This window comes from Gopherus evgoodei, chromosome 17, assembly GCF_007399415.2.
Source record: "Gopherus evgoodei ecotype Sinaloan lineage chromosome 17, rGopEvg1_v1.p, whole genome shotgun sequence".
Taxonomy (NCBI): Eukaryota; Metazoa; Chordata; order Testudines; family Testudinidae; genus Gopherus; species Gopherus evgoodei.
Window position 1 is genome coordinate 6,513,421 of NC_044338.1, and position 14,264 is coordinate 6,527,684.

At 38.0% G+C, this 14,264-nt stretch overlaps 1 protein-coding gene across 8 annotated transcripts in view; it reads right to left on the reverse strand.

Annotated features, from left to right (window-relative positions):
- The window catches only part of BCAS3 (BCAS3 microtubule associated cell migration factor), a 488,600-nt gene that overhangs the window by 328,713 nt on the left and 145,623 nt on the right, over positions 1 to 14,264 (reverse strand). For all 8 annotated transcript variants that reach the window (XM_030537160.1, XM_030537161.1, XM_030537162.1 and 5 more), the window contains exon 14: positions 10,524 to 10,657. In XM_030537160.1, coding sequence (XP_030393020.1) covers positions 10,524 to 10,657 — 134 coding nt within the window. The remainder of the gene's footprint in view (positions 1 to 10,523; positions 10,658 to 14,264) is intronic.

Below are 14,264 nucleotides of genomic sequence, written 5' to 3' on the forward strand. Positions count from 1 at the left end.
TGCAGAGAGCCTACTCTCCAGGGACAAAAGCAAATATTTTGGATACCAGATTGGTGTTTTCTGCATATGACATATCTCCTACAACTTCAAGAGCTGCATTGTCTGTCTTTCCCTTATATAAGGCAAGCAGCAGCACACTGGAAGACTGGAAGAGTTTAAATCATAGTACGTTTGCAGTTTCATTTATGGGCATTACTTAAATATCTTATTTTCACATAGCAAGATGACAAATCTTTGTGTGCAATTTAAATGAACCCTCAGCTTCTTTTCAATAAGCAATGGATGAAGGGAAAGGAGCAGGGTAACATCAGGATGCTGTTCGGACCAAGTGTAATCCCATTCCCAATTGCTTCCAAAATCAGTTGTGTGTATCTGTGAAAGAAGTTTAAATTATCACGTCGAGCCTGCTGTTATCCACTGTACTGTTACTGTACATTACACAGAGTTCTTGACTGCTCATACTATAAACAAACTGCGCTGTGCCCCATTAGTGGTTTGCAAGTTTATGCTATGCGTTGCAATTTATTGCTGTTCTTTAGGTTAATGTACTATTCTTCCATGTATTTATAATATATTTCTACATTTGCTGTTAATTATGATGTAATGTTTGGATACTGAAGATCAACCATTCTCTATAATGTTTACAGCTTTATGTTAATAAAGTAAAAAGTACAGCAGACCTCTCACAGGGTTTGCTCCGTAACTCAAGGTCAGCATCAGATTCAACATTCACACCTATATTTTTAAATTCTTTGTATTTCTCACACACACACACACACACACACAACGTATATGCCTTGGTTTTGGGCTAGTTCTGGTAGCTTTAAAGTCGAGATATATTTTAAAAACATATAAGCTACAATATTAAATGCTCTTTGTGAGGATGCCAGGGTTTTCCTTGGCTCTAATGCCATTTCTTCCCAATCTAGTTGGCTTAGGTCTCTCAATTACTATGGACCCAGTAGCATGCCTAACACGTCCCCGACTTCCATAGAAATCACTGGGTGTGGGTGGGGGGGGCACAAGGATCCTTCTCCTTGGTTAATAACATATGTCTTTTATTTAAGGCAAAGGAATGTAGTCACTGGGTGTAGTGAAGTGATCATCAAGGGGTTAAACATGGTTTCTCAGAATATTATAGGTTGGCACCATGCTCCACCCCTCCCTTAGTACTTGTTTAGTTTGTGGGTGTTCCCCCACACTCTGTTATGTGTCTGAACAAAGCACGTTCCCTGCCTGCAGTACTGGGGAGTGAGTTTCTTGTGCACTGAGCAGTCCCTTTACAAAAATGGGCAAGTCATGGCTGAAAGGGTGACTGCATATATATAGCTAGATGGATAAATGCTCATTTGATCTCCTGTTTAAACACAGAATTAGCTGCAGAACACTTGATGAAATATGGCTATCCAGTTCTCCCGTGTCAATAAAATACTCCCCTGTTCTCTCTGGTTCTTGAAGCCGGGCATGTTCCCTGAAACTCTTGCGCTTGTTTTATGGAATATCTAGCTTGCATACATCCTTTGGAACGCCGCTGATTCAAAACCAGAATTTCCTGGTAGAATGTTTCAGTATTTCTCTTGGAATACTTATTTAAGGCCCAGCCACTGTCCCACATCTGGTAGCAGTTGAAGCATCAGAACCATCTCAGAGCCAAACCATTATTTTCTCAACCCAAAAGGTGCTGTAAAGTGCCATGCAGGTGCTGCTGCTGGCTGTAACCTCTTGGAGGGATTACATTACTGTCTGGCTTAACTGCTATCGCCTCTTCTTACTAGTATAACTACCGATGTAATGATGAAGTACACTATCCAACTACTACTGCTCACACTCCTCGGTCTTTAAGTTTATGAAGAATACAGAACAGACTTTATGACCATGGAATCCTTCCCATTTCTTGGTCCAAGTAATTCTAAATCAAACCTTGAGGTACTGAAGTTGGCTCTGACATAATTATTTCTGCTCTAGTTAAATATTTGTTGTGGCATCTATTCATTTAGCAATCAGTCACTTTATGGAACAGCTAGCTCTCCTCTTGGTTTATACTCAAGTGTCTGCAGACTATTTTCCCAGCCGAGTCAATTAAACAATGCTTTCAAATATGCTGGTAAATTGTAACAGCTCCTTGGAGGAAATCATCCGTGTTTGCAAAGGAAAGGGCACACAACAGTCAGTGAAGTGGTTTCTAAACTGATACGTAATGAAAGAAAGCTTTGAATGACCATGTATTATATAGTGAATCCTCTCCTTTCTAGCTTCACTCATCCTTTCTGGTTACACTATTTCCCCGTCCTCGCTATTTCTTCTTCTTGTAACTTTTTTGATCTTTTTTGTCTCGCCTTCCTTCATTTCTCTCCATTCTTATTCCCTTCTCCTGTCTCTCTTCAATTCTCTCCCTTGTCCACCACTTTTTTTTACTTCTCCCCGATTTATTTGTCTGTTTTGTGTACTGTGACTGCCCAACCTCCTGAAATCTGAAGCAGAAAACCTTGCTTCTGGGTTCAGAAACACTACGGGGCAGTATGAATATTGTAGTATCTGGAATTTGATCACATTATATGATTTGCCAGTGGCCCTATAAAGCTAATCCTCCAAGAATGCAGTGATTAGAGGGTAATGTTACATGCACAGAGTCTCTGAAAATCCAGAGAGAATGATTTGATTCTGGGGCATCGTAAGTGGCATACACAAACATAACGCTTGGTTTTCCTTTTTGTTCAGCAACGAGGAAGTAGGGTAACTTTCTTGCCACCATTCCTGGTTTACCCCCTTGACATTGTTCCTCTGCAATTTAAATCCAATCTTAATTAGACTAAATATATAAAATGTCACAAGCCTAATGTGAAACAAAACAAAAGGAAGTCTACTGAAGCACCTGGAAAACTGATTATTTTCAAAACAGTTGACACAGAAAGGATAGTTAGGAGGTAAGGCTGATTACACAAATGATCACATGGACAGATGCTGACCTTGTTTATCACTATCCTCGGAAATGACTGACAGCTCATGTCCAGGCTAGATACTCCAGGGCTTTAAAAAGTTAATACTGTACTAACTGTGCCTACAGTACTTACAGCTATATTAAAATCAACTTATTTAAAAATCAGTAGCACCTATATTCAGCGTAACACAACACTCAGTACACTAACCTTACAGTCCACAGTTTGGTATTGTATTTTCACAGGGGTGGACAAAGTGGGGGAGGTAGTATCTTTTATCCTGAAGAAGAGCTCTGTGTAAGCATGAAAGCTTCTCTCTCTCACCAACAGAAGTTGGTCCAATAAAAGATATTACCTTACCCACCTTGTCTCTCTAACATCTGGGGCCAACACAGCTACAATAACACTGCATACATTATATTTTCATGACAATTACAAGAAACAAGCTATCAGAACACTTTCTGATCTTCTTGGTGCTGTCTAGGGCCTTTTACTTGTACTAATAACTTATCATACTGGCAATGGTAAGAAAAGTTCTCCAAGCTTTATTGAATTGTCTCCTACCTGAATAGTGAAGTAAAACAACAGAAAAGCATGATCAGCACTATCTCAATAGGAATTTAACCTGTCATGTCTGCAATTCACTTCCTCAGTGACTGGCTTCTCCAGATGTTCTCAGTTTCAGAGACATTGGGGTAAATGCTATACATAATGTCAGACAGCAATGTTCGCCATTATTTGAACTACATGACCAAAGGGTCTTATTGTTTTATATGGGAAGAAGGCATTGACACAGCAACGATGAAGTCAGGGCCAATATAAAATTAGTCAATGCTAGTTTGTACTTTTTCCCAGAAAGTTAAAGATTTTGTACAGTAACAGGTGAAGATGAAAGAAAAATAAAACCATGGACATCCCAAAATATTTTTACTAGATGCACAGGGCCCAGTTCTGCCACCCTCACCCTGAAGGGTACCTTACTCTGCAAGGAATGCCACTGATTTCAACTCTGCGAGTTAAGATGGCAAATTCAAGCCCACGGCAAACTACTCTATATGTCTCTCTGACTGAGTAGTTAGCGCAGTAATAACAAAATGTAACTACATTCACAAAGGTCACTCTTTAGAGCTCTGTCTTCACAGTCTAGTTAAGAAGTGGAGCACAGATCCTTCCATTCAACTGGCAGCATTTTTATCTACCAGCAAGTTTCATCAGTGAATGATTAACGACTTTAAATCATTTTTTAATATTTAAAGATTGTTCCCAGGCAAGATTATTTCCCAGAAATATTGTCTTCAACAGACTGATTCAGTATTTGTTACTACACTACTATATCAGGAAAAAAAAAGATTTATATTAAATGTGCGGTAGCTGCCTGCAAAATATTTTAATGATTGGCTGTCTGGATATAGTGAAACTTCACCTTAAGCATACTTTCTGAAATCACGTTTAAAAGACATTTTTGCATTCTCTGTAAAAGGGCAAATATGTCTCTTGGCAGCACAAGGTGGTATGTTTTTATGATTCTGTCTATTTACCTACAGTGACTGAGGTCAGTTATAACAGCAGTTTGTAACTCAGAACAAGCAAAAGTCCGCCAGCCTCAAAGATTACACAGGACCCTGGCCATCAGCCCACCAGTGCTATCACCACACTTATTTGTTCTAGGCTGAGATAATGCTGTTTTCAGGCCCTTTTTTCTGTTTACACTTTAATATCAAAGAGAAAGTGCAGACAACCTAACTTTCATCTGCAAGCAAATAAAACTGCTCATCTTAGAACATACTGCATCTTGGTTTCCTACAATCCAAAATGCATGTGGGTAAAAGTTCTATTGTATTATGTAAATACTGATTCATATTGGGTAAACGAGAACAGCTGGAGGTATGGCTAGGACTAGCATCTAAAAATTCACATCTTTAACCAAAATGTATCCAAGCGTCTTTGATCCAGAAATCAAATTGACTCCGGAGAGCACAGATTTCCTGAGACTTTCAATACTGACTATATCCTACAAGGGTATAAACAACAAGGGTTCACACTGAGATGGTTTGCAGTGACACAGCATACAGGCACCTCATTTCTGCTGCCTTCTTGTTTTCCAGAATCTAAGATTTAATTTTTTTTAAATAAGTCTCTAACTCTTACAGTTGTTGAGACAGCCTCAGAAATTTCAGCTGAGGGTTACTGATGCAGTAACCTCTATCTGCGTTTGCAGAACCCGAAACAATAGTTCTGAAAGGGGAGACCAAGCTATCTAGGTATATATAGTCTGGATCACCACAGTATCTGATTTCAGAGTGGTAGTTGTGTTAGTCTGTATCAGCAAAAACAACAAGGAGTCCCTGTGGCACCTTAGAGACTAACTAATTTATTTGGGCATAAGCTTTCGTGGGCTGATGAAGTGGATTGTCTTTTTTTTTTAAATACAGAATTTTGATATTGCCTCCGCTCGTTCTGGTCAAAACCAGGAAGCGCAGAGGCAGTGGGGAAAATGAAAAGAATATCAATCCAACTTTTTGAACCTGATTCAAGTTCATTCAGACTGGGTCACCCAATCATAATATTTAATCACATTCATGTTTCAAATTATTGTGCCTAAATCTCATTTTAATTCTCATATACTGAAAAAATACATGAGAGGGAGTTTAAAAAAAAACAGAAAAAATATCTGTGATCCCAACACAAGAGAGGAAATAAAAGGCTTTGATCCTGCAAAAACTCATGCATGTATGTAATTTTATTCCCATGAGTAGTTTCAAGATAGGTACATTCATAAATCTTTGCAAGACCAGAGGCCTATGTACCTCAAATGAACTGTGGAACTAGACTACTAAGAAAGGGCATCTTCCAGTCAGACATAGATAATTCTGGATTTTGACTTAACTGAAAAAAAAAATTTTTTTAAAGGTTACATTTAAATGTTCCTCTACCAAATTTCACAATAACTTTCAGTGAAAAAAATTAAAGCAACTTTTTCTCCAAACTATACTTCTAAAAGATTAACACCTCCACATGGGAATACTTAATGAGAATGCAAACATGCATACAAGGACACAGGGGGAAGAAAACCCTTCATCAGCAGGCTAAAGCAGGTTCTTTTCCAATGTTAAGTGTAATGTTTATGTTACACTAATTGTTTGAAGATGGTTACTCCTCCTTTTCGGAAAAATGGGTTGAGCTCCTTTTTTGCCTTGTTAAAAAAAAAAAAAGCTTTAAAAATATTGTTAAATAAATATATATACAAAATAAATAAATAGCTCTACCACATTAGAAACTAAAACTGATTAACCTGAATAAACAAAAAGTGTGGGAAGAAGGGCCAGCTACAGTAGTGCACAGCAATGCATCAGATTCCTGGTAACGGAAGACAATTTCAAATGAGACTATGCCGAATAAAAAGGGCAAAACTCTACTGGGAAAATATTTGTCATTGTTGCTCACATCTCTTAAGAATCCATGCAAACTAGAGGCAGCCAGAACATTCGGTACTGAACTGAAACTTCAGGTTCCTTTTATAAAAATCAAATGAATGATTTCTCACTTTCCACAGTTTGATTATAATATTGTTTTATTGCTACGACAGGTATGGCTGGGGCGGCAATTTTATTCCAAGGGCTCCATCTCACTCCCACTGAAGAAAGAGTGAAAAAAGGAGCAAACCTTGTAAGACATTATTTTCAGGCCTGTTATATATTCCTGGGGTGAAAATTGACTTTTGGGCTGAAATTTCTCATGTTTCTTCACAGTTCAAAAGCTGAACTGCCTTTCTGGAAAATTTAGCACAATAAATGGGATATCCTTATATTTTTTAAACATACTAAGACACAAAGCTAGGGGATGGCTGATGTTGCCTTATTAGAAAGACACGTAAGTGATTTTAATGGGCTTTGAATCAGACCGTAAGGGTACGTCTACACTGCAAATAATACCCCGCAGTAGAGCCCAGGTCAACTGACTCAGGCTTTTGCGGTTCATGCCACAGGACTAAAAATAGCAGTCTAGACCTTTCTGCTTGGGCTGGAGCCCAGCCTCTGAAACCCAGCAAAAAGGAATGGCTTCAGGACCCAGGCTCAGGAATATCTACACTACCATTTTTAGCCCTGCAGCACAAGCCTCATGAGCCCATCAGCTGTCCTGCGCTCTAAGACTTACAGCCATGTTTGTTTGTTTTGCAGTGTAGATGTACTCTAAGGGATCAGGACAGACAGAGGTCTGCTCTTAGAGACGAAACTTGATACAACTAGGGTTCTGGGTACTTTGGGGAAGGATACTGAAGCCCCAACTTACTTCCTCCAGGCACAGGGATTGGTAGATTCACAAAGGAAATGGGGTATATGTATTGTTTAGATAATCCTCAACACATCTGGGGATTGTGGCAAACTGCTCGGAAAGTGCAACTATTAAATCTTAATGTTTGCTTTTTCCTCAACAAAAATAGAGCATGTAGCCTGGACCCTTTCTATGGATGAGGGATGGGATCAATGGGCCCCCTTGGCAGCTCCCTTAAGAGATAGGAGGGGGTGTAATGGGATGCCCCTCCTCAAGTTAAAGAGTAGGTGTTCTGACACCCTGGGAAAAATGTCATCCCAGAGTGAATATTCTAAACTCAGTGACATTCAGATTCAAATCTCTCTAGAATATTAAGATGAGCCCTTATGCATATTACCTATATCAGTGTATGAGTCTATTTCTCCACCCTTAGTAAATCATATCATCCAGGTTGTAAGCACTATGCCCACTAGCAAGCATTTGCAAGAACATGCATAACTGATCAACAAAGCAGCACTGGATTTAAAGAAATCTGTTCATCTTGCTCACTATAGTATTATAAGGATGTTTTCTTGGGGACAGGGTAAATACCTTGACCAGCATCATGGAAAGACAAATTATACTGCTATGAATAGGGGTATAAAAGCAGAAAAAAAAACACTACGTAAAAGAGGCATATGATGAAGTTGAACCAATTTACAATGGGTAAAAACTAAACTAATTTTTGACACTCTGATAATCACTTGTGTATATCAACACACATTAGAACTTTTTATAGCTACGCTACAGAAGGTGACCTTTGAGACCACTGTCCCTGATTCACAGCTAGTTTTAATACATGAAGAAGAAAAAAAAAGAAGAATATCATAGTATTTATACACTTATAGAATAGGCTCAAGTAAGTATGGTAGCTTCTAATGTGTTTCTTAAAATATCTGCATTTGAATTACAGGTTACAAATCAAACAGCCTCAAAAATTCTTGTAGGTTAAATGCAATTCATATGTGCAGCTAACCAAACAAAAGACTAGAGCACAGTAACACACAATGCTTTTCTCACCATAAAACTGAAAATACTATGTTACTCACAAATCCAGAGTTAGAACATATACATTCAAAGCATGTACATGTTTCAAATGATAGGATTGTGTTAGCAATCACAGGCGCCAGTGCGATATTGTTGCTGGACTGTTTTAATATCTAGGGAACTGTAAAACCCACCAATACGCCTCGTTGGTTAGACTTTGGCTACTTTACACCCACTCCAAGAGAAACACTCCCACGCTCTGAAATAAAATTATGTTACAAACAAGGAGAATTTTCAAACATTCCATTGGTTCTGAAACATTTTAATACAGCGCCTTAGCACATATGCTAATAAAGTACTCATAAGGATGCACCACACATGATTTACTGCTAAAAATGTGTGATATTTGTTTTACTAGACTGCGCTTTAACAATAAAATTGTTGTCAGCTGACAATATCATGCTAATTTAGAAACCACAGAACATCTCTATTCACAATAATTGAATCCACACACTTGTTTTGCAGGCTGAATATAACATCTTTACAGTTCTTTGATGAATTCAGTACAAAAATACACATAAAGCGCTAAATACATTATAGGATGTACATGTAAATGTAAGGTATACGCTTTTTTGTTGTTTATACATCTTAAAGACTTTCAGTTGGGTTCTTCTAATTTTATTTTCTAAAAAATTTCTTCTATGAAACACGCCTTAATAAAAGTTTTAGTTGTCTTGCTAAGAGTCAATTCCATTTTTACTTTTTTAAAATTTTTAGTTATAATATAAAAACTATGCTTTGTGCAGATGAACTAAACATAAGAAGGGTATGGAATCATAAAAATTTAGGCATTGGAAGGGACCTCAAGAGGTATATATGGTGCACAACATTTTCCAAAATAACTAGTGATTTCCAGTGTCCTGATTTTTGGGTGCCCAACCTGTGATACCTTAAAGAAACCTAATTTTTAGAGGGAAGATGCACAGCACTAAAAATCAGGACCCTTTACATTATCTCAATTTGGGCACTTAATAATTAAGGCACAGAAACTTCTAGTCACCTTTAAAAATTAAGACCTCTCCATCCTTTCTTCTCACTTTTCCCATTGGCTATATATTCCCATTGTAAGCAGTTACCTATCTCAGCAATTACAATTTTCCAGGACAGTAGTAAAAAGAGTCTCAACCACTACATAGATGATGCACACTCTTAACACTACGTTGTTTAGAATTCCATTCTCCAGGGTTTTTTAAATTTTCTGGGGACAGCTAGTATGGATAAACTGAACATATCAAGTACCTGAGTTAAGATTCCTAATTCAGCTAATGGCACCAAAACCTTTGGATGAGTAAAACCTCCTGACTGTAACATGCATCTATAGCTATGGCACCATTAAATGCTTCCAGCCTCTACCAGGAGAGAAGGGAAGAGAAGTAAAAGCCAAGAGTAAGCACAGAACCCATGAAAAAAAAATTGTCTAAGTAACAATAACTGTGGTTACTGTTATCTTAGCTTTCTGTGCAAGGCCACAAAGGTACTGCCTGCAAGTCCTTGCTGTGAGTGAGTATATTAGCAGGTGTGACATTTATTTCCTATTTGTGGGGGGGGGGGTTAAACCGATTTAATTTTTAAAATAGGTTTTTCACTAGTTACACAGGATTAGAAAGGTGGGGATCCCCTGAGAATAGTGCAGTGGTGCCTGTTGTAGAGGACTCAGGAGCAGTGTACTGCATGTACTAGAGTGATCCTAACCAGAAGTATCATGACAAGAGTGGCTGCGAAAAAAATTAAAATTAGGAAATGAAATAAACTTCATCAAGCTTTTTTAAGGGTTGTTTTATTCTTGAGCTGTCTTACCCAAACCCATTCAGATTCACCTATTTTTATGTATAGCATTATGTCAAATCTAGAACACTGATCTCCCCGCCCCCACAACTTCTCTTACATTTCTTGGGCCTTTCCCACCAAAACACAGCAAACCAACAATTGCGTCAAAGGCATTAAACAAACTTTTAACATGCAACATGAGGAAAGGTTAAATGCAACCACTGCAATCTGGACTCTGGAGGTGATGGCGTATCTGAGCAAATCTGACACCACTTCAGGGTACAAGCAAAAATGCCTTATTGTCATGGTTAAACTCTGTGCTCTTATCCCTTCTTGTGGCTATAACATAAGGAAGGCTGTTTCTGTGCTGAAACCAACATGAATCTCGAAAGTGCCGACATACAGAAAATGTATAATGTGTTCTATCTGGAGATAAGTTTTTAGTTAATATTTTTAACTTACTTTGGCTTCGGTCTCTCCCCTGTGAAGTGTATACAAATGATGTACAGCACTTTGTGATGACGACCAAGGATGTGTCAGTACTTGGAAAACATGGAAATCATGGCCTAGAGTGTCAGTAGTGACCAGTAGCATCCCTGAGTAAAGAAAAGAAAAAGCACAAGGAATTAATCACTGCAGAGAAAGACGTTTAAGGACGTGGGTCTAAAATATCTATCACGTCTTTCACTCTGTTTTCTGGCCACACACACACATAAATGGTGTGAAAAAATTATTTAAATCTAAAGGGATTAATTTCATGCAAATTTTTTAATTAATTTCTAAACAGAAGTTCATTAGAAATCGGACTGTAACATTGTTGACCTAAACTGTACAGTCAATTAACTATAAGTCAAGACACTCACGCTGAAAATTAATATCTCCCATAATCACTATGAAGTACCAAAGTTACTGCAAACTGCAGTTTACCTTCCTATAGCTCTCAATTGGGCATGTAAACATTTACTCTCAGCCAATATAATGAAGATTGATGTTTCCAACACAATTCCCTTTTCATGCAAGCGAAAACACTATTAAACATAAACTAAAGATAGCACCTCCCCAAAATTATTCAAAGAGAGCCTCTCTCTCATAAAGCTGTACCACAGAAACTGTCTGATTTATTGCATGAAAAGCTAGCAAATAAGAGCCTGCGTTTGCAAGTTAAATATTAAGTGTTACCTTTGCAGAAAACAGGCACTAATGTACGCTGCTGAAATTATTCAATTAGACTGAAGATCAGTAGAATGATAGTAAATTTGTAAATACTATTTATTTTTTCCTCTATATGTCAGTCCATAATCCAGTTTTTGGACATTTACAATCACATATTTTAAGTCAGCTTGCCATGACAGTACAATTGTTTATACTAAAACTGAGAGCTTTTTTGCTTATATAAAACTGCTGCATTATGGCAGAACTTGAGAAGACTGTATAAGAAATACCTGACATTCATTCTCCTCTAGAGTAAATCTGTATTATCTTGCTTATCAAAGTAATATAATAAATTATCACTTATAGTGAGACTGATGTTTAAAGAAGTTTAAAGTGGAAACCAGTTTACTTGAACAGTTTTTTAACAGACAGAATATTGTTAAAATTATTTAAAAGGCACTTTAATGTATCTATAGAAAGAGATATTTTACACATTTCATGGTGAGTGCATCACTGGAAAAAGTGATGAATGATGTATTACTAAGGTGTTTGCAGTAACACCATAGTTAAGGCTGAGTTTTTCCACTTAAAGCAGAATTGAAATCTCTTACTATTTCAGTGATTAAGCTTTAGTCTCCAAATTTAGAACAATTACTGTTCAAAAGGACAAGTGCATCACCTGTGACATTTCTGTGATGAAATATTATTGACTTGCCCTGAGAAAATAATTTAAAATTCCTTCTATAAACATGGCCCCATGTTCCTCTCTCACCCCTCTTCTCTCTGTAGCTAAATAGCTATATTCACAAGCTCAAAACCTGTCATATATACACATCATCACATCGCTGATACAGGCCACTTTAAAAAATTTTACTGTTGAAAGTAAAAATTTATGACCTTTAATCACACCTCAGCTGAGAGGAAGGATGGCCCCAGTGGTCAGAGAACTAACCTGGGATTAGGATGACTTGGGTTCAACTCCCTGCTCTACCATAGGCTTCCTGCATGACCTCAAGTTATGCAAGTCCTTGGTTCTCCATCTGTAAAATGGGGATAATTCCCTACCTCACAGGCACTATGAGGCACTCAGATGCCAGGGTAATTCAGAGTGTATAAACATTTTAAATAAACAGAATTGCAGAGATCCAAGATGTGTTTGGCAGACAAAATACCTGCCTCAGTTTGTCCACTGTAACAGCTAGGCTGGGACAGAGAGGGAAACCAGCCTCAGTGCATGCATCCAATCCCTCAAAAATCATATACAAATGCACATTCTTACCTTCAGCAAGATTCTATCCAACAGACACACATTCAACTGATTCTGAGTGTTGGAAATGAAAGAGTTTGTTGTGGAGCTGAGGAATCTATGTGGGTATTTGGGTAGTATCTTTGTGAGGTAAGGCATTTGAGCTGAGGTTGGTCTGCATGTAAATATTGGCTTAACTAAAAATTTCCTTGGTTTGCAGAGACTAAGTTGATAGGAAATATAGTTAAAGTTGCTCAAATGCAAGTTAGCTAGTCTTTAGTGTGGGATAACAAATAGTTTACATTAACTCTATTCTGTAAAAGCAGAAGATCTATTTACCTTTTAGTAAAGTGTGTTATCCCCAATAATAAATACCATCTTCCATTGAGAAAATGTTATGATCTAGATATAAATAGTGTTTCCTATGTCGGTAGCAGGCTGCCCCAACTAAATGGGTGGGAACATTACAAGACCTGATTCCACTCCAAACACATTCCCAACTCATCCATTTCATCCTCATCCATAACAATTTTACGTTTAACAACAAACACTTTTTCCAAACCAGGGGAACAGCCATGGGCACTAGGATGACTCTCCAATAGGCTAATTTCTACATGGGTCACCTGGAGAAAGAATTTCTGGAAGAATGCACCAATGATATTTTCATCTACTAGACAGATCTAAGTTTAAAGTGGAAATCAGTTTACTTGAACTGTTTTCAATAGATATATTAAAGTGCCTTTTAAATAACGTTAATGATATTGTATCTACAGATTTCCACATAACTTCAACAACCACCACACATCCATCAATCTCTGTCTAAAATACTCCCACACTACAACAACTTCTTGGATACCATAATTAGCTTCAATAATGGAAACTCAACAAACAGCTATACATAAGAAACCGACAGATCACAACTTTTACCTCCACAGATCCAGCAATCACCCCAGACACACCAAAAATGTGCTATCTACATCCAGGTCCTCAGGTACCACAGAATTTACTCCAAAAAGAAAGTGTGGGAGACACATCTAAGCACATTTAAAATTCCTTTCACTAAACAAGGACACACCAGAGAAGTAGATTGCATCATAGAAAATGCCATGCAAATACCTGCTTCATTACAGTAAAAAAAACCCTCCAACTGCACTCCCCCTAGTTGTCACAAACCACCCCATATTAGAACCAAATAGTTACAACCCACATTTGATGAGGACTACATCCTGAAAGAAATCTTTTCTGAACCCCCTCTTCCGGCCTTCAAACAACCCCCAACATCATCAAGCTCACCATCAAAAACAAGCTTCCCACAAACCAGGACACACCAACTCGAAGTGGCACCAAACCCTGCCACAACTATGACACAAAACCTGCAGACATATCTCCACGGCTACGATGATCAATACCCCCCCCCAACACACCTTTTAAGATTTATGGGTCCTACAGATGCCTATCACATGTGGTGTATCTCATCCAATGCATCAAACACCCAGGAACAACTATGTGGGTGAAACCTGACCATCACTGCGCTCTCAAATTAACTCACAGAAAAATTAAAAAAGACAAAAACACCGTATCACCAATAGGCAAAACTTTTCACAAAGCGATCACTCCATATCTGATCTCCCAGTACTCATCCTCAAAGGAAACCTGCACAACATATTCAAAAGGCAACCCTGGGAACTCAACTTCATACATCTGTTACACACTAAAAACCAGGGACTCAGAGACACTGGTTTTATGGCTCATTTGTAACACACCCCACTGCCTGCTAACTCTTAATTGTCCACTTCATTTTAAGT